Source organism: Squalius cephalus (assembly GCF_949319135.1).
Source record: "Squalius cephalus genome assembly, chromosome: 2".
Taxonomy (NCBI): Eukaryota; Metazoa; Chordata; class Actinopteri; order Cypriniformes; family Leuciscidae; genus Squalius; species Squalius cephalus.
In genome coordinates, this window is record NC_137123.1 from 61,246,495 (window position 1) to 61,266,281 (window position 19,787).

At 35.9% G+C, this 19,787-nt stretch overlaps 1 protein-coding gene across 2 annotated transcripts in view; it reads right to left on the bottom strand.

Annotated features, from left to right (window-relative positions):
• The window catches only part of gpc6a (glypican 6a), a 189,093-nt gene that overhangs the window by 143,083 nt on the left and 26,223 nt on the right, over positions 1-19,787 (bottom strand). For both annotated transcript variants that reach the window (XM_079864064.1, XM_079864063.1), the window contains exon 2: positions 2,639-2,797. In XM_079864064.1, the coding sequence (XP_079720190.1) occupies positions 2,639-2,797 (159 nt within the window). The remainder of the gene's footprint in view (positions 1-2,638; positions 2,798-19,787) is intronic.

Consider the following 19,787-nt stretch of genomic DNA (forward strand, 5'->3'; position numbering starts at 1 on the left):
TGAGGTCGTTAGCTGCATAAAGACACCTGTCCACCCCATACAATCAGTAAGAATCCAACTACTAACATGGCCAAGACCAAAGAGCTGTCCAAAGACACTAGAGACAAAATTGTACACCTCCACAAGGCTGGAAAGGGCTACGGGGAAATTGCCAAGCAGCTTGGTGAAAAAAGGTCCACTGTTGGAGCAATCATTAGAAAATGGAAGAAGCTAAACATGACTGTCAATCTCCCTCGGACTGGGGCTCCATGCAAGATCTCACCTCGTGGGGTCTCAATGATCCTAAGAAAGGTGAGAAATCAGCCCAGAACTACACGGGAGGAGCTGGTCAATGACCTGAAAAGAGCTGGGACCACCGTTTCCAAGGTTACTGTTGGTAATACACTAAGACGTCATGGTTTGAAATCATGCATGGCACGGAAGGTTCCCCTGCTTAAACCAGCACATGTCAAGGCCCGTCTTAAGTTTGCCAATGACCATTTGGATGATCCAGAGGAGTCATGGGAGAAAGTCATGTGGTCAGATGAGACCAAAATAGAACTTTTTGGTCATAATTCCACTAAACGTGTTTGGAGGAAGAAGAATGATGAGTACCATCCCAAGAACACCATCCCTACTGTGAAGCATGGGGGTGGTAGCATCATGCTTTGGGGGTGTTTTTCTGCACATGGGACAGGGCGACTGCACTGTATTAAGGAGAGGATGACCGGGGCCATGTATTGCGAGATTTTGGGGAACAACCTCCTTCCCTCAGTTAGAGCATTGAAGATGGGTCGAGGCTGGGTCTTCCAACATGACAATGACCCGAAGCACACAGCCAGAATAACCAAGGAGTGGCTCTGTAAGAAGCATATCAAGGTTCTGGCGTGGCCTAGCCAGTCTCCAGACCTAAACCCAATAGAGAATCTTTGGAGGGAGCTCAAACTCCGTGTTTCTCAGCGACAGCCCAGAAACCTGACTGATCTAGAGAAGATCTGTGTGGAGGAGTGGGCCAAAATCCCTCCTGCAGTGTGTGCAAACCTGGTGAAAAACTACAGGAAACGTTTGACCTCTGTAATTGCAAACAAAGGCTACTGTACCAAATATTAACATTGATTTTCTCAGGTGTTCAAATACTTATTTGCAGCTGTATCATACAAATAAATAGTTAAAAAATCATATATTGTGATTTCTGGATTTTTTTTTTTTTTAGATTATGTCTCTCACAGTGGACATGCACCTACGATGACAATTTCAGACCCCTCCATGATTTCTAAGTGGGAGAACTTGCAAAATAGCAGGGTGTTCAAATACTTATTTTCCTCACTGTATATAGTACATGCAAACTATATAAAAAGTAAATCCATATTATGAGCTTGGTCTTCTAAAATCACAGCAAAGTTCATTTAAGTCACACGATTTGCTCAACAGCAAAGTTCCTTCCGCACTACATGCAAATCACCAACTTTCGAGAGCGCTAATATTAACCTTCACATAACCTGTGAATATGTACTCCATAGCTCTCCTTCATTACAGCATTTCAAAAACTATATAATTAGTCAGAGCTACATGGTTTCCAGGCGAATTATAGTGGCGGTTTGGAGGGGGTCTGACCCGCATAATTAAGGTCTGAACCCCTAAAGGAAGTCATAACAAGGTTAAAAAGTAGATACTTAACAGCTCTAATTAAAAAAAAAAAAACACACACAAGAACATTTCAGTGACTGCAAAAGTAGATTGCAAGTGAGTCAGAGCATATATTTCCACAAACAAGTACAGTTCATCCCAAAGAATAACCTCTTCAACAGAACACAGCTCCACTGCTTTCCTTATCAAAAGACACAAACTAAATTACCCATAGAAATTACTCTTGAAAAGTTGACCACCACTGCATAATCTACAGTTTAGTTTCCATAACAATGACCTTTTGCAACACATTTGGGTTATTTCTGCTTTAAGTAGCTTCATATATTTCTTTTCACTTTTAACTTTTCAGTGAGCAGTTTGTAAATGAATCATTTAAACCGGTGTTCTGAACTGATTCAAAAGACCAAAAGTTCTGATTCGGACACAGATTCGTCCTGGTAAACAATTGAACTTCAAGGCTTCATAAGCAACATCAAATCGACCAGACTTTATATTTATTTTCATTGTTGCCTTGACAGTTATAAGCTTGAGATATTCATGAGCAATAAAGTAGACAAAACAAATTCGACTTTTTAGGGCAGATCACTTTGTTTGAACATCAATGAATCTCTTAACACAATAACTATTGTGAACAAATCATTTAGAACCATCTCAAGAGACCTGACTCAACAGATTTGTTTTTAACCTCTTTTTTTTTTTTTACTTTACTGAACCAAGATTCATATGCAAGTTCAGTTTTCCACAAACAATTCATTCAAAAGATCTGACTCAGAATGATTCGTTCACAAAATTGACTTATCACTAAACATTTTTTAACTTCAAAGAATTGTTTCTTTGTTCTCTTTTTCCAAGTTGAACTCAGCCAGGTGTTATTATAGACATCATTTCTAAATGAAAGTACAATAGCTTTGCATTGCATATGTTAATTTACGAACCAAGTCATTGAACCAAAAGCCTGGACAATAATGTTGGGATGGAGAGCACAAATCAAAACCAAATGTTGCACACTTACCGTCAAACTTTTTATGTCTGGAGGTAAACACTGTCCGTGTGGTGTGGCTGCTCTCATCCACTAATTTCTCGAAATCCAGTTTGCTCTGCTGGCCGAGCCTGTCCTCCATGTCTGAAGTGCAGCAGGTGTAGCCTTGGGAACAAACCCGCAGATGTTCACCTGTGGGACGGGAGAAGGACATATTTCACACGGCCGCACCGGGAGACACGGAGCTCATCACACCAGATCAAACACGCTTCATTAAGCCAGAGCTGCGATGTGTGATTTCCCAAAGCGCACAGAAGATGTGAAGGTGCACCAACTGAAATTAATGGTGCATGTCGCCGCTGGATGTGACATCTTTGATGACGTCAAAGCAACAGATGGATGTTTGAGAGCCGTCCTCAAACTTCCTCCACTCGTGCTTTTTAATGACTGCAAACAAGCAGAAAACTTGTCTGACTGTCAGTGTGAGAATGTATTTCCAGTCTATTTTTGAAACTTCATGCTTGACAGGCTGTATTACATTACAATATGTTCAGTGTGATGTTTTAAATAGCTTCCCTGTTGAGAAAAAGTCTAAACCAGGTTCAAGCAAGCATAAAAATGAAGATGCCTCCATAATGTGAGGGATCTATGTGAAACGGGATTTTTTTTTTCAATAATAAAGTCAAATCAAATTAAAGCTACACTGAGAAAAAAAAATCCCAAGACATGATTTATACTAAGAGTGTGTATTTATTTAATATCAGTTGTTAATTTCAGCAGTCTATTTAAAATGTTTAATTAATCATTAATTAATCGGTTTGAATGAATGATTCAATGACTCACTTATAATATTTCATGTGTTTTATTACTGGATGATTCAGCGTTTTTACACAAATCTCTTGAATTAATGATTCAATGACTCACTCAAAGACTTCACTTGTTTCATTACTGGATGATTCAGTGTTTTTGAATTAATTTCTTGAATTAATGATTCAATTACTCATTCATAAAGACTTCACTTGTTTCATTACTGGATGATTCAGCGTTTTTAAACAAATCTCTTGAATTAATGATTCAGTGACTAACTCATAAAGACTTCACTTGTTTCATTACTGGTTGAATCAGCATTTTTGCAGTTTGAATGAATGATTCAATGACTCACTCATAAATATTTCACTTGTTAGCGGTAGCATTAGCCGTCAGGCAAGTGTTATTTAAATAAACTCCTGATGTACTTACAAACTTTCCAATGCCTCGTTTTATGAGTACAGAACCTATTTGTACTACTGTAGAAGTTTGGTGCCATTCTGGGCATTATTAGTGGGGTAATTTACCAGATACATCATTGGATCCATTAGCGCCTGCACTAAACCATTCGGCTGATATCTCTAAATAAGCTCTAACTTTAATAATGATTTGGTTGCGCTTGTCTGAAGTTTAAAATCATTGGTTACCCGTAAGCCAATCTCATAACGTTTGGTTATGGCGTGTGTTATGCGCAGGCTCAGCCGCATCTACTTCTACATCTACTAACTTCCACTGTAAACACATGTATGATGCCAAAACAAAACCATCGAGCGAAATACCGGAGTGAACATGGCTGTAAACGACTTTTGCAGATTATGTGAAGTAAATCTACGCATCCACGGTACAATCAGCGTCTACGTCACGGCTCTCAGTCGCCCTCTGTTCGTTGATTGGCCGGAAAACGGGGTAAACGGTCACTATCTCAGACTGAGTACAGAAGCGAACTGAAATTGAGCGGAAGTACGAAGTCTGACGTAGTCAGTCTAGGTGTAAAGGACCCTAGGTTGATTTTACTCCGAACCATCCCTTTAAGAACAACAAATTATTTCTACAACCGAACAATTACACTTTTACAGTATAAATAGCATCCCTCCAGTCAATCTGTAGAGTTTGAATTTTGCACCATTTCAGCATTAAAGTGCCTTGCCCATCTAAACTTCATGAGTAAAACTCTCCCCAACACCTGCTGGATTAAACATGCAGTGAGCCAGACCAGCACTGCATCGCCTCTAAACCACAGCCAAAGCGCTTCTGGCACGAGTGGATGCAGGGACAACATAATGTATGGACGAAATGCCAAACTGGGGGCTAATGATACATTTAAAATCACCTCAAATGTTGGCGGGGAATCATAAGTTGCTTGCAGTGAGCAAAAGCGACAAACAAGAGTGTGTTGGTAATGACATGGCAGCCTGGGAGAAAATATCTCATTCTCATTACAGCCAGCTGATTTGAAAAGTAATATCAGACCATTACATACCGAGCAAGGCAGATATTAGCGTTTATTTTCGAGTATATATATTGACTTCTGCACTGAGAATATTTTGAGGCCAGTGTGCGATTGTGTCTCGCGTGAGTCTACTCGTTTTTAAATGTAATGAGCGAGAAATTGTGCAATTTATGAACAGGCCCGTATCTGAAACAGACATTATAAGCCTCAATATTCATTGTTGTGACTTTTTCACATTAAAGTTCAATCCCTTTTAAGTCTCGTCAAACATTATGCATGCTTTCAATATCTGGAAGTGGTTGGTCAAGGGTATTTCAAAACATTGTAAAGATTTTCCCCATTTTAAAGTAAAATTGCAAATGAGATCTCTTTAATACTCAAATGTTTCGCCAAGACAGCAATGACAATGACGTTAAATGGAGAAAATGCTTAATGCATGTGAATCATTGTGTCCATTTTTTGCTTTCCTTGAATGGATTTTTAGGAGAAATAAGTTGATTCTTACACTAATGGTCAAAAGTTTGGGGTCAGTAAGATTTTTTGAATGTTTTTGAAAAAGTTGCATTTATTTGATCATAAATACAGCAGAAATGGTAATAATATTACCATTTAAAATGACTGTTACCTGTAATTTATTCCTGTGATGCAAAGCTGAATATTCAGCATCATTACTCCGGTCTTCAGTGTCACATGATCTTTTAGAAATCATTCTAATATGATGATTTGCTGCTCAAGAAACATTCAAATGCTTAATATCCATTGTATAGCTCTGTACTCTACACTGTAAAAAAATTCTAACCTCTCCAAGTCAAAAATTTCTAGTGACTGGTCACATCTATTGCAATTCTTGTTGCAATAGTCTGTTAACATTGGCTCAATGAGAAATAGAACGTCAGACTAATTGAAACATTTAGATGAGACCAATCACTAGAAATTTTTGACTTGGGGATGTCATTTTTTTTTACAGTGTAACTACTATTGACTCATTTGTGTCTATTTATTATTTCTCCAAAATAATTTTAGGAGAAACATCTGAGACAAAGGTGATATTTAAACAAAAACATGAATCAGAAGTCCACTAAGGGTTTGGTTAGTGCGGTTCATAAAGCAAATCTCGGTTTAATCCAACCAAACATGGCAAGTGTGAACACACCACTCCAGAACAAATGAACCAAGAGAACCAAACTACAAGTGTGAATAACCCACCCTAAGTCTCCTGAGCTTCATGATGAAATGAAATGCACTGAAGTCTTCCAGCGGGTCAGCAGAATTCTCAAGCACAATAAACATTTCTCAGCTCATGAGACGCTTTCTGTTGATCGCTCGCCTTACCGTGTGCCAACAGCTGGTTTGTGTCAGATGAGCCCGTCACAGATAGTGACAGATGCCGCCCCCATATCTCATCTTAAAAAGATGGAAGTAATTCATGAGGGCAAAACAACTGAAGAAAAGCCTGTCGTGACATTGGCTTCAACCCAAAGTGTTTTTAAGCACGTCGAGGTGAGGTCGTAATAAACATGAGGTTTTCACAAACCGTTCCAAGACGTTAAGTTATTCAGTTTCTTTCATTTTCCTCCATCTCTCCGGTCTATCTCGGCACAGATGTGGCGGATCGTTGTGGATGGTTATCTCTGGAACCTCGAGCTCGAGCAGCTTTGTAATTAGCTGGAAATGCTGACTATGAGAAGCTCCAGCGAGTGCCGCTGGTGTTCAAATGCCAGTGAGAGACAAAGTCCATTTACCACAGACGCGCAATACAAGATCAATCCTGCCATAAGAGCCCATAGAGTCATTGCCCACTACAAACTATGGCTGAGCCAGAAATATCAATAGTTTGTGCATTGGAATTGCTAATCAAAGTCATATTTACCTGTGAGAAACTGACTGGTAAATATAAAAATGATTAATGTTAAAACGTACACCATGATTTTGAAACTCTTCTGCTCACCAAGGCTGCATTTGTTTGATCAGAAATACAGTAAAAACAGTAATATTGTCAAATATTTGAGGGAACAGTTTTCTATGTGAATATATTTTAAAATGCAATTTATTCCTGTGAATTTTCAGCATCATTACTCTTAAGTTATCCTTCAGAAATCATTCTCAAGAAACATTTCTTATTATTATTAATGTTGAAAAAATTGTGCTGCTTCATTTTTGGGGGGAAATTGTGATGCATTTTTTTTCAGGATTCTTTGATGAATTATTTCTTTCAAAATAAACAGCAATAAACAGCTTTTATTTGAACAAAAAAAAAATTGTCTATTGTCTTTACAATCATTTTTGATCAATTTAATGTATCCTTGCTCATATAATATCTTTATTTCAAATAAATAAATAAATCTTTTGAATGTTAGTGTATATTTTAAAACTTGCTTGATATCATGTTTTACTCGAAAATAAATTCACATTCATGCATTTGCCAGATGCATTCATCCAAAGCGATTGCATTGCGTTCAAGGCACGCATTTCACATTACAGAGATAAAATGGGCTGAAAATACAGTATTAACATTTTTAATCTGATGTAAAAATATGAACAAAATGTTATTTATGCATACCATTTAGCTTTAATCGTATCTTGTTGCGATAAATGTAAAAGTCAAATCCATATATCATACAGTATTTTACATCAGCAAAGTCTCAAGATTCATATCACTCTTTCTGGATTTGTGCCAATCATCATCAGGTTTGGAGTGCAATGCTATACATATACAGTAAACAAAAGTAACACCAATCAGATTAAAGATGCATTTAAAATACGGTGATTATACAAGATGGATTACATAAAAAAAAAGGCTTCTGCTGACGCACACACAACCCCATCAGTGCTGTCGACAAAAAAAAAAAAAAAAAAATGTTGCCAAAAAAAAACAGTGAATCAAACAGTTTGAACCACAAAATGCATTGGAGATTTAGAAATAATCCTCAATAATGAAAGCAAAAAACATCGGTTTATACTGTGCAAATGATGTTCACCGACATTGAACACGCTCTCTACATCAAAAGATTCAACATCCAACCAGACGAAGAGCTTGACAGATTAACTGCTGCGGTAAAGTTCTGTCATGTTAGCTAATGAAGAGAATCTGCTGTGTGATTTCTCCTTCCCACCTCAAAGCCAATAAAACTAGCTTACTCACCAATTAGGTTTGCTAACAGAGAGCATGCTTGAAATCTCAAGGACTACACAACTGAAGGTACATTCAACTGCACACAATCTTCTATTTATTAGTACAGAAACATATGAAATGGCCTCGAAAACAAATCAGAAACATTCTGCTATGGACATGCACAATTAATTATGTTATTATTCCCCATTCTTTTGGTTAAGATAATAAGCAAACCCCTTAACTTATAGAGTCCCTCCAGCAGGAGTTCTTCTATATATCAGTGTCAGTGTTTCTGAACTCCTGAAACGCCTCCATTGTAGTCTTGAGTTTCTGCCGGGAACGAACACGTCACTATTCCTCATTGAAATAATTCATACGCAGACTAAAGGGGCGGGGCCTGGTTGAGTTAGTTAGTAGTGGGTTAAACTGGCGGTTATGGTAAGGGGCGGGACATTTCCCAAACACACTCTAAGCGCTCGACCAATCACAACACACTAATCCAGCCGACCAATCAGAGCACAGTGTGCTTTTCAGAAGGAGGGGCTTCATAGAGACAGGAAGTAAACAGAATTGTGTTTACCAAAACCAACTGGTCACAAGTTCCATCGTTACCAACACAATTCCATGAAACTAATCATTGTTGGCTAACGATGCTTTTGAGAAACTCACTCAGGAGCGTTTCTGACCGACTGGAAAGAGAGGAGCTGCAACAATATAAAAAAAAATTAAAAAATTAAAATGTTTTTGAACATTCAAGCATTAAAACCAATTCTAGTAGAGCCCAAAAACAAAATCAAGACTTTGTAAAAGGGCATAATATGGCATATTTAAAGTTTGGCATGCAACTTTTCATATCTAGAGACCAGAACAACATAGAGAATTTTGACTTTGATATTTAACCACCCACAACATGCTAAAGTTTGAGACGTCATGAGAGTTGCGCACATGAAATCAGTTTGTACTACTTTGTTTTACTAATTCAATTTCTTAAAAGGTGATCAATAATCCAAAACTCATATTAACAAACTCTTCACACCCCGAGGATAACTTCAAATTGAAAAAACAACATGATCATATCCAAACAGCCTGCTTATTTTTTCCTCATTATTTTCTATTCCTCAGGAGTCGCCTGTTTTGATGGTTACTCTCTATTGCATCATTATAGAAATGATAGAGTTAATAGACATTTCTACGGCGCCACTTGCTTCATAAAACGATTCCAAGCTTCTTCCTCCACGGGGCATCGTTGTGAATTTGCATCTCTTTGATGGACCAATATCTCCCTGGACCAATCATGCTGGAAGTAAATATAACTGAAAGTTTGATTTCCTCTTTATAAAAGCAACAGTGATAGTGTAAAACTTTTCTAAATAATAAACACAACATTAAATTTATATAGAAGTAAATACAGCAGCTGAGCAAGCGGTTCCTCAGAGATTGGCACAGAAATTAAAAACTGCAATCGTTCCCAGTTTTCAGGATTTTTCTGGGAAAAGGTTTTTAGCAAATTCAATTTCTACTATTTGCTCACTGTGCAAGTTTTAAGTAAATTTAAAGTAATTTAATGTAACAGCTTTGGCCAAACTTACAGAGCTCAGATAATCCTGCTGTACATCCAATAATTCAGTAGAAACAAGTATTAGATCATCCTGAGGGAGTGAATGTGCATGTGCCAAAAAGTTAGTTTCAACAAAATGTTGTGTAATCTTGCTTTCCACAACTTTAGCCTAACTTTACTGTCAATTTGCATCAAAAAGAGTAATGAACAAAACAGTAGCAAACACAACTTTGGTTTGTAAAATTGAGTAATTCTATAAATGATAGAAAAAAAAAATATATATATATATATATATATATATATATATATAACAATTGTATTTTCTGATAATGTTTTGCAAAAAAAAGATGTTAATAAAAAATAAAACAAAAATATTGTAAAAAAAAAAAAATATATATATATATATAAATAAAACATTAAACATTAAAATAATAATATAGTATATAACATTTTGAAATAATATGACATAATATAATATGGTAACCCTTTACAATAAGGTTGCATTTGTTAACATTAGTTAACAATATGAACTAACAATGAAAACTTATTTTAAAGCAAGTTTTTAATTTAGTTAAAGTTAATTTCAACATTTACTAACATATTATTAAATATCAAAATGTGCTTGTGCTAATATTATTTAATAGATTTGAGCTAACATGAACTAATAATGAACAGTTGTATTTGTATTAACTAATGTTAACAAAGGTTAACATTATCCAGTACCATGTGTATTGTTCACTGGTAGTATAATATAATATAATATAATATAATATAATATAATATAATATAATATAATACTCTCAAATGTCTGTTTATTCTGGACCTGCAATTATATAAGCTTCATTTTTTTGGTAAAGCATTTACTGAGGGATGAGATACAATTATTTTCTGTGACAATCAAAATAAAGTCCCAAACGCTGATGAAGTGTGTCAGGATATTGTGTGAGATATGCTTATAATGTGTATATGAGCACTCCAGCTATGAGATCAGACGAGTGACTGTCATCTGTTAACGTCAGCTTCTTGCTTCGCTTTAACACGCATGCAACTAGTTTTCCCTCGCACTGCCTAATTTCATAAGCTGTGCAATTCATCAACGCAGAGGCCGTCAAGTGGAGCCAACGAATCGAATTAGCGATACGGCCGTCACTTTGAAAGTACAGTGACGTGGTGCAAAGTTAAATAAGCTCTGTGAAAACAAAGCCAAACACAAAGACGTCGCAGGAACAGAAAAGTGCCTATTGTGTGCTTTGGGAAGCAAGCATCTGTAGTGGTATCATTACAACTGAATCTTAACTCAAGCTGGCAGTAATTACATTTCACATAATGAGTGTTTGATTGTAGTGTAAGACAAATTAGCTTCCCTTAAAAGTGAGTAAATGGAAGTAATTGATGGTGGGATTATATTGCTGAATAGAAGACAAACTCTCGTAGCTCTCCGTCTTCCAGACCTCCCCGTGGATCTGAACCGAGTCGCTGTGTTTCTGAGGGAACGGCGTGATGTTTCCTGATGTTTTCTGCTCATATGTGGCTTTTGAATTGGATTTCTCTCTCTCTGTGAAGTTTATCTGAGCTGACAGAGTTTTCATGTTTCATTACATTATGGCCATAGTCAAGCAACAACACAACACTTACACTGCACTACCACGCTAGATAACTGGAGAACAGCTTCTATTTATATAGACAGAGTTTTTATGTAGATTAGACTGATTTTCACATAACGTGTTAATGCTTTCTGTCTGATAGTTGCACTGGTGTTCTGTTCACACAGTCCCGCCTTAAACTGATTTAGAAATAGAGAAGAAAAGCAGCACTAATCCTAAATAGTAGATGCTCAAACAAACAGATTTCATGTACAGAAACAGCCTATTAGAAAATCAGAATTGCTTGGTATTCACTCTTAAGCTTGGATATATAGATATATATATATATAATTCCAGCCTAGCATATCATGGTAATCATGGTTAAACCTTGGAAGCAAAAAATAAATAAAAAATCAATCATGTTTAGACAAAATCAATCATTTTTTGCATACTGCATAATTTTACAGCAAAAGTGCTTATTTATCTAGTTTATAGATTATAGCTTATTGTACTAAACCTAGTTTAAGTCATATTAGAGCAGTAAAATTCCCTGTTAATAATCCAAAACATATGTTACCAATTGTTTTTGACAAGTAAAAAAATGCAATATAAGTGTTTTGCTAAAAAAAAGTACAGAAAAAAAAAATATAAAAACATTAAATATAAATATGAAATAAATTATTTGTATTATATAAATATGTAAATATTTAGTAAATAGTTCTTTAAATATTAATATTTAATTATAAATATTAAAAAAATATAATAATATATTATTAAAATAAAAAATATCAATTGTTACCAATAGTTTTTGAGGAAAAGTGAAAAAACCTGTAATACATAACAAATATATTTTTCTGTTATTGTCCTGGCACAAAATAACAAATAAAAAAAATGCAAAAAAGTTAATAAAAAATAAAATAAAGATAGTATAAAAAAAATGATATAAATACAAATATTTTATTATTTAATAAATATTAAACAATATATTACTGAAAAATAAAAACAGATATTTGTATTATTTATTAAAAAATATTAAACCCTAAACACTGAATTCATTTAAACGTTTTTTTTTTTTTTTATATATATATAAGTTACAAGTAAAAAGTTTCATGCTGAACTAAAAAAAAACTATATTTTTTAGCCCTGATAGTGAATTATTTTTTCCTGCACAGCTGGAAAATGTCATGGGAATTAGTTGGTCATGACGCATACAAACCTTCTGTGAAAAATACGGCAGGTATTTCTAAAAAAGTATAGGTTTAAAAAAAAAAAAAACAGGGATAAAGATTTCATGCTGCGGCAAAAGCAGCCATGGGATCTGATTATGCCCAGCGAACAAAGTCATGCCAAAAAAACTTGGAGCAACTCTCCATGGTATTCATTAGTGTACCTGGCCACAGGGATCTCCTGCATATGGCCACTGCCATCTGGTGGGTCCCGGGGCCCGTCGAGAGACTCTCTGCCAGCCCGTTCACCTCCAGCACCTCCAGCCTAATTTACTGCCGACGTCCCACACCGCTCGCAGAACCTCAAGCCCAGTCCCGACAAACCACATGTCACTTTGGTTCATTTTGTTTTGTGGCGAGGCGCATAGAAAAATCAATAATCATTGTTGTTTATTGCCTAGCTGGTGTGTGGAGACTTTTGTCAGTGGCCACCCAATAAGTCATTTATCATGTAGCGCGGCCCTGGAGAGAATGATGGGATGGCGAAAACGAGAGAGCGCTCGGACTCATTTAAGAACCGCAAATCGTGGGCCGAGACGGGGAAACCCGAGCTCTCTGCTAATTCCGGGACTAATCAAGTCCAGGCTTCTTTCTCACGTCGCGTTCGATCGCGCCACAGCTTCTGAATCCACATCGATCCGCTATCAGATATACGTGCTCATCAAAAGCAGCTCAGCATCAGCGAGTTCAGAAGCAGAGGTTGAGACTGGACTCGTCTGATACTGCTAAACCGAGCTCGGGACTCCAGCACATGTCGGGCTGTTAGGATAAACACGCTGCGCTGTCTTTATAGATATAGACATCTTGCTCAGGCGCTCCATTACTTCATTACTGGGAGAAAAGAAGCGAGCTGGACTCCAGCCGAAGCATTGATCCGATTCACACCGCTTCTGTCTCGCTCATGAAGTCTGTTCGGAGACTGTTTCACCAGGACATTAAAAGAAGAAAGTTCAATTTGGCTTAAAGTAAATTAAGTCTACTTTTAAGATCATCAAATAAAGAACAGTTCCCCACTAAATAATAAAATCTCATCCAACACAATTTTTGAACATGATTTTATGCTTTGCAAACTTTAATATTGGTTTTCTGTGATGTTTTGAATATGATGTAAATATATCATCATAGTAGTTATCTTGGAAGCAAAAGAAAGAAAAAAAAAGAAGCTTATTTTACATAAAGTGAAGGTTGTGAGAATTGGGGGGGGGGGGGGGGGGGTAACATTAAATAATACATAAATAATAAAACAAAACAAAAAATAATAATAAAATAAATAAAATAACATAAAAAATTTAATTAAAAAAAATTTAAAAACTAAACTAACCCTAACCCTAACCCTAACCATAAACCTAACCCATAAAATAATAAAATAAAATAATTCTTAGGAATCAATGCAATGCATTTGAATGCAAAACATTAAATGGTCGTAAAACCAACTTGCAACGTGAAAAATCTCTCTCTTTTTATCCATTCTGCATTTAAATTTGCCATTACATGTTTTTTTTTATGAATGTCAGCCTATTAGATCAGAGTTTCAGGGTGAATCTCATAGGATTCAAGGACACTATTCCAACTCTGACTGCCTTTCATCGTCTTAACCAGCCGCAACACCACAGACTATGAGCATCAGATCCTTTCTTTAAAGTGAAAAACCACACCAAGCAATAACAACACAACAAATCTTAAAATTGTGTTTGTTAAAATACATCTATGCAAAAGTGGGATTTGGAGAAAATTAGATTCTAATGTGAACGGGACTGATGCAATCAAAATAGAAACAAAGCAACCAATAAAACATGCTTATTGCTTTACTGTGCAGAGGACACCATGTGTGTGTCTATCAAAAGAAGAGAAAACACAAACCAGTCTCAGTCTCATTCAGTAGACTACAGAGAGCTGGACATTATGGGCTGTCCCATTGTTAATAACACTCCAGTGCATTTGCTCCCTAGAAATTCCCAGAATGCACTGCAAAAAGGCTCACAATATTAAAATATTTACTTTAATATTTACTTGTAATACTTACAAACATAAGTGCCTTTTTTTTTTCCAAAATGCAAAATAATCTAACCAAATACACCCGTAAAAACGGTGGTTTTATGAATTTTTTTGTTTTTTATCATATTTAACATATTTCACTATGAAATTATTTTAATACAATAATTATTGTATTTGAATATATATTTCATAATGCTATAATCAGTTCCCATAATGTACTTTTTAGCACCTGCAATGAAGATGCACAATACATTTGCGCTGATGATATCCTGATCCACATCAAAGGAAAAGTGAATCGAGACACAGCCATGATGGTCTAAACAAACATCTCAACACAAACTCAGCCCACAGAAACGCCTCTGATAGCTCGAGTCAGGCTGAGGGAACATGGCCAGTCTCTGTTGTCTTTATCTCCATCTAGTCTGTCATTATCAGCTTTGCCAGACTAATATGGGCGCGTGTCACGCGGACATGACCGACCGCACCGTACAAAGGATCCTTCAGAGAAGAGCGTGGCGGGACAGACGAGCAACGCTCAGCCAAAGCAAACATTAAAGGTCTTGGCGCAAAGGCAGACGGTTTCGGGTCCCAACTTCTTTGAGCGCTCGCCAGACCACCTCCAACCAAACCAACAAACATGATTAAAGACCTTCAAGCTGCTTCTGTTGTCATGGCCGGGTTACCCTTTAAAATCATCACACGAGTCCATCTAATGAACACATCATCTTCATACTGCATAATGAATGAGTTTTCAGACCAAACGCAGATTAATTATCCCTTAAAGCCAAGATGGATGCTGAGATCCAACTGGGTCCAGCCCAAGGCAGACTCGGCATGTTCAAGTAATTGATTCAATCTAATTGAATCCAAAAAATAATTCAACCCCAAATTAACATTCAGTCATTATTTAACGACTTTCATGACGTTCCAAACTGTATATGCACAAAAGAAGAATTGTTCTGTCAAAAAATACAGTAAAAGAAATTCAATTATTACACAGCCCTGCATCAATTTGACAGCCCGAATGCATATAATGTGTATACACTGTATGTATGTATAATTCATATATATATATATATATATATATATATATATATATATATATATATATATATATATATGCAGCTGCAATGCACTTATCAAAATAACAAAAGCAGTTAAATATCATTTAGGTTTAAGAAAAGTCTTTAAACTGGCAATCTGCAAATGACTTGAAAAATATGTCCAAATACTTGATTTAAAGGGCTATAAAAATTTGAATATCGTGCAAAAGTTATAATTTTGATGATTATGGCTTACAGCTTATGAAAACCCCAAATTCAAAATCTCAGAAAATCAGAATATTACCTTTAAAACCAAAAAAAAAAAAAAAAAAGATTTTAAATACAGAAATGTCGGCCCTCTGAAAGGTATAATCATGCATATGTACAGTACCAGTCAAAAGTTTGGAAACACTACTATTTTTAATGCTTTTGAAAGAAGTCTCTTATGCTCATCAAGCCTGCAGTTAAAAAAAAAAAAAAAAAAAACAGTAATATTATGAAATATTATTACAATTTAAAATAATGGTTCTCTTTTTTAATATACTTTAAAATGTAATTTATTTTTGTGATGCAAAGCTGAATTTTCATCAGCAAGTACTCCAGTCTTTGGTGTCTTATGATCCTTCAGAAATCATTCTAATATGCTGATTTATGATCAATGTTGGAAACAGTTGTGCTGCTTAATATTTTTTTATAACCTGAGATACTTTTTTCAGGATTATTTAATGAATAAAAAGTTTAAAAGAACTGTATTTATTTAGAATATAAATATTTTGTAACAATATACACTACCGTTCAAAAGTTTGGGAACAATAACTATTTTTTTTTAAAGAAATTAGTACTTTAATTCAACAAGAATGCGTTAAATTGATAAAAGGTGATGGTAACGATTTATATTGTTAGAAATGTTTTTATTTTGAATAAATGCTGTTTTTATGAATAAATGCTGTTAACGTTTTACTCATCAATGAATCCTGAAAAAAGTATTCCAAAAAAATATATTAAACAGCACAACTGTTTCCATCATTGATAATAACTGAGTATCAAATCATCATATTAGAATGATTTCTGAAGGATCATAAGACACCAAAGACTGGAGTACTTGCTGATGAAAATTCAGCTTTGCATCACAAAAATAAATTACATTTTAAAGTATATTAAAAAAGAGAACCATTATTTTAAATTGTAATAATATTTCATAATATTACTGTTTTTTTTTTTTTTTTTTTTTTTTTTTTTTAACTGCAGGCTTGATGAGCATAAGAGACTTCTTGCAAAAGCATTAAAAATAGTAGTGTTTCCAAACTTTTGACTGGTACTGTATATACTAAATATACTAGTTTCACCTTTTAATTTGAATTCCTGAAATACACAAACTTTTGCACGATATTCAAATTTTTCGAGTTTCACCTGTAGGTGAGAATGTTCATGTATCAATTGCTTTTTTATTGCAAGTGAGTGAACAACATGTAACGAGACTTCCTAGGTTGTCTATGAAAGCCTGTAGACTGATTTTTATGTAAAGGACTCGGGACATTTTGCCGGGAAAATCAACAGGATGTTTGATGACATTTGCACGCTCCCGAGAGCCTCTCCTCAGTTCAATGACACATGAAACTAATGCTTATACAATATTCAGGATAATGCCGAAAGAGTCCATGTGTCATGCAAAGAAAAAAGATTCATTCAAACTGTAGTCCCACATAGTCAGATCTATAAAGTCTATAGTCTCAAATATATTTTATAATCAAAATTTCATAAGAGTGTAATTTGAATGACCTCATCTGTCGACATGATGCCGGTGAATTGCTGAGCTTTTGCACATATAACCACATCGCTATAATCAGATGCTTTCTAAACTGCTGTTTTCTCACGGCTGTCATTTTTGTTGTAGCAAAAGCACACAGACATATTTACATATTCATCTGAACATCACTCTCAACAGTGTTGACGGCATCTGGATGTTCGTTAACAGTACATCGCTACGAAGGCATTTCCAACTTTTTTTTACCCCTAAGCAAAGAGCGAAAAATAACTTGTACTTTATTAAGTCTCTTAAGTGCGAGCACGAGCAATATATTTGTCAAATATATTTGTCAAATTTGTCAAATAATTGTCAAAGAACATAAACACAAGTTTTTAAATAAGTAATCTTTTTTTTCCCACAAAATATGTAATTTTCATATGTAATATGTAACATTTGGATGTAGAAAAACACCCACAGATGTGTGTATCTGGTTCATATTTGCATTATCTTCAGTCACTGGCCATTATCTAACCTTGAAATCTGGGTTAGGCAAAAAGAAATGTCATACATGTGAAAATGGGCTGAGAATTAAACTGATAGTTGTAACCAGGCTTCGAGGAAGATAGGAATCATGTCATCGTAGCAGTTTTTTCTGGTGATTAAAGGATAATTCAACACTTCTTCACCTCACAAATGTTGTGCTTGAGCAAAATAGGCACTAGTTTTGGAATCAGCTCCCCAAATTTAGTAAGAAACAAGTGTTGGATTTGATTCTGCAAATATGATAGTGTTATTCACTAATTAGATGTTAGCATGTGCATGAGTTTATAGGAAGTGGGAAATACGCCATAATATGTGATATTTCCCCATGTGAACTTTTACTTCATATCCCACTTTCCTCAATTCCAGCTGGGACTCGAGACCCAAATTGAAGTTGTCCATACAAAACTGTGAAGAGAATTCCCTAAACTAAATGTCACCATATGCTCTGAGGCTGAAGGCTTACCTTCAACGTCCAAATCACTTCTAGTTTTGGCAGCCACTCATAATTTGCCCACAGATATATGGGATTTCCTCGAGTAAAAGAAAGGCACATTGAAAAAGATGCAGAAAACGCCAAACAACGTGCCTGTTTTAATATCGACCTCTTCTCGATTCTTATAACGTAATGCCAAAAAATAGTGTCAATCTCATGAATAATATTACATAATTTACCTGCAAAATGTATTTTGCATTTAAAAATCATCAAGAAAAAGTCTATTTAAATGCAGCATTTCTTGATTTTTTTTTTCGAAAATATTGTTTCTCACCACACAAAGAGGCAAATGTGCATAACTGTATTTTAAAAAATAATGATAAACACACACACACACACACACACACACACATGCAGTATTTATTTATTTATTTGATAATCCAATAAATTAATAAATAAACAACACAAAAGCCATAATTTATGCTTTCTATGTTAGTGTTGCTAAAATGCGGCCACTTTTAAAGGAACACGTCAAATTTTTGGGACTTTAGCTTATTCACCGTATCCCCCAGAGTTAGATAAGTCCAGACACACCCTTCTCATCTCTGTGCGTGCCGTAACTCTGTCTGACGCACCCACCGCTAGCCTAGCTTAGCACAAAGACGGGAGGTAAACAGCTCCAGCTAGCATACTGCTCTCAATAAGTGACAAAATAACGCCAACATTTTCCTATTTACATGTTGTGATTTGTATAGTTACAGTGTGTACGAATAACAAGGTCACATGAGACACAGCCATCTTCTAACCGTATACATACTGGGAACTATATTCTCAGAAGGCGAAGCACTGCTACTTCTGCGGAGTGATTTACTCCAACTCTGAGCGAACAACTCTGCTCCTCACCACAGGGCTTCTCAGGGGCTTTGTAACTATACAAATCACAACATGTAAATAGGAAAATGTTGGTGTTATTTTGTCACTTATTGGGAGCCGTATGCTAGCTGGAGCCATTTACCTCCAGTCTTTGTGCTATGCTAGGCTAGCGGTGGGTGCGTCAGACAGAGTTACGGCACGCACAGAGATGAGAAGGGTATGCATGGACTTATCTAACTCTGGGGGATACGGTGAATAAGCTAAAGTCCCAAAAAGTCGGCGTGTTCCTTTAAAGAAGAGTGATGTAAACTCCCTAATAACGCTGAGACGTTAAACCTCAAACTCCACGCTATCAGCAGCTTTTACCTTGCACTTTAATGGAAATACGCTCTCAAGCAAACTATTCCATGACCCACTGATCCACAGCTTTTACAAAACGGACAGACGGCAGCAATTCGTCCAACATTCCCATCTCCGGCCCCTTATCCACTGAAAGATGGACTCCATACATACAGGAGGCACTCAACCCTGCCGTAATTTAAAGTCCATTTAATGTACATTAACAGCCTTATGAGCATTTTTCCAGTTCCCCGCTCAAAGCCCCACAGCACTAATGAGGGGTCACACACCGCTCGCTGGTGGAGCTGCTTCTGTTAAATGTCAGCGGAGGAATATGCAGTTAGCCAGAAACGCAGGTGTCTAGAGTGATGCATGCAGGCTATTAAAAGGAGAGGTTTTAAAAACTACTACAGCGTCCATCTACTCAGAAGGGAGCGCGAGCGGAAGTAAAACTTTATTATGCTTATTTTGTG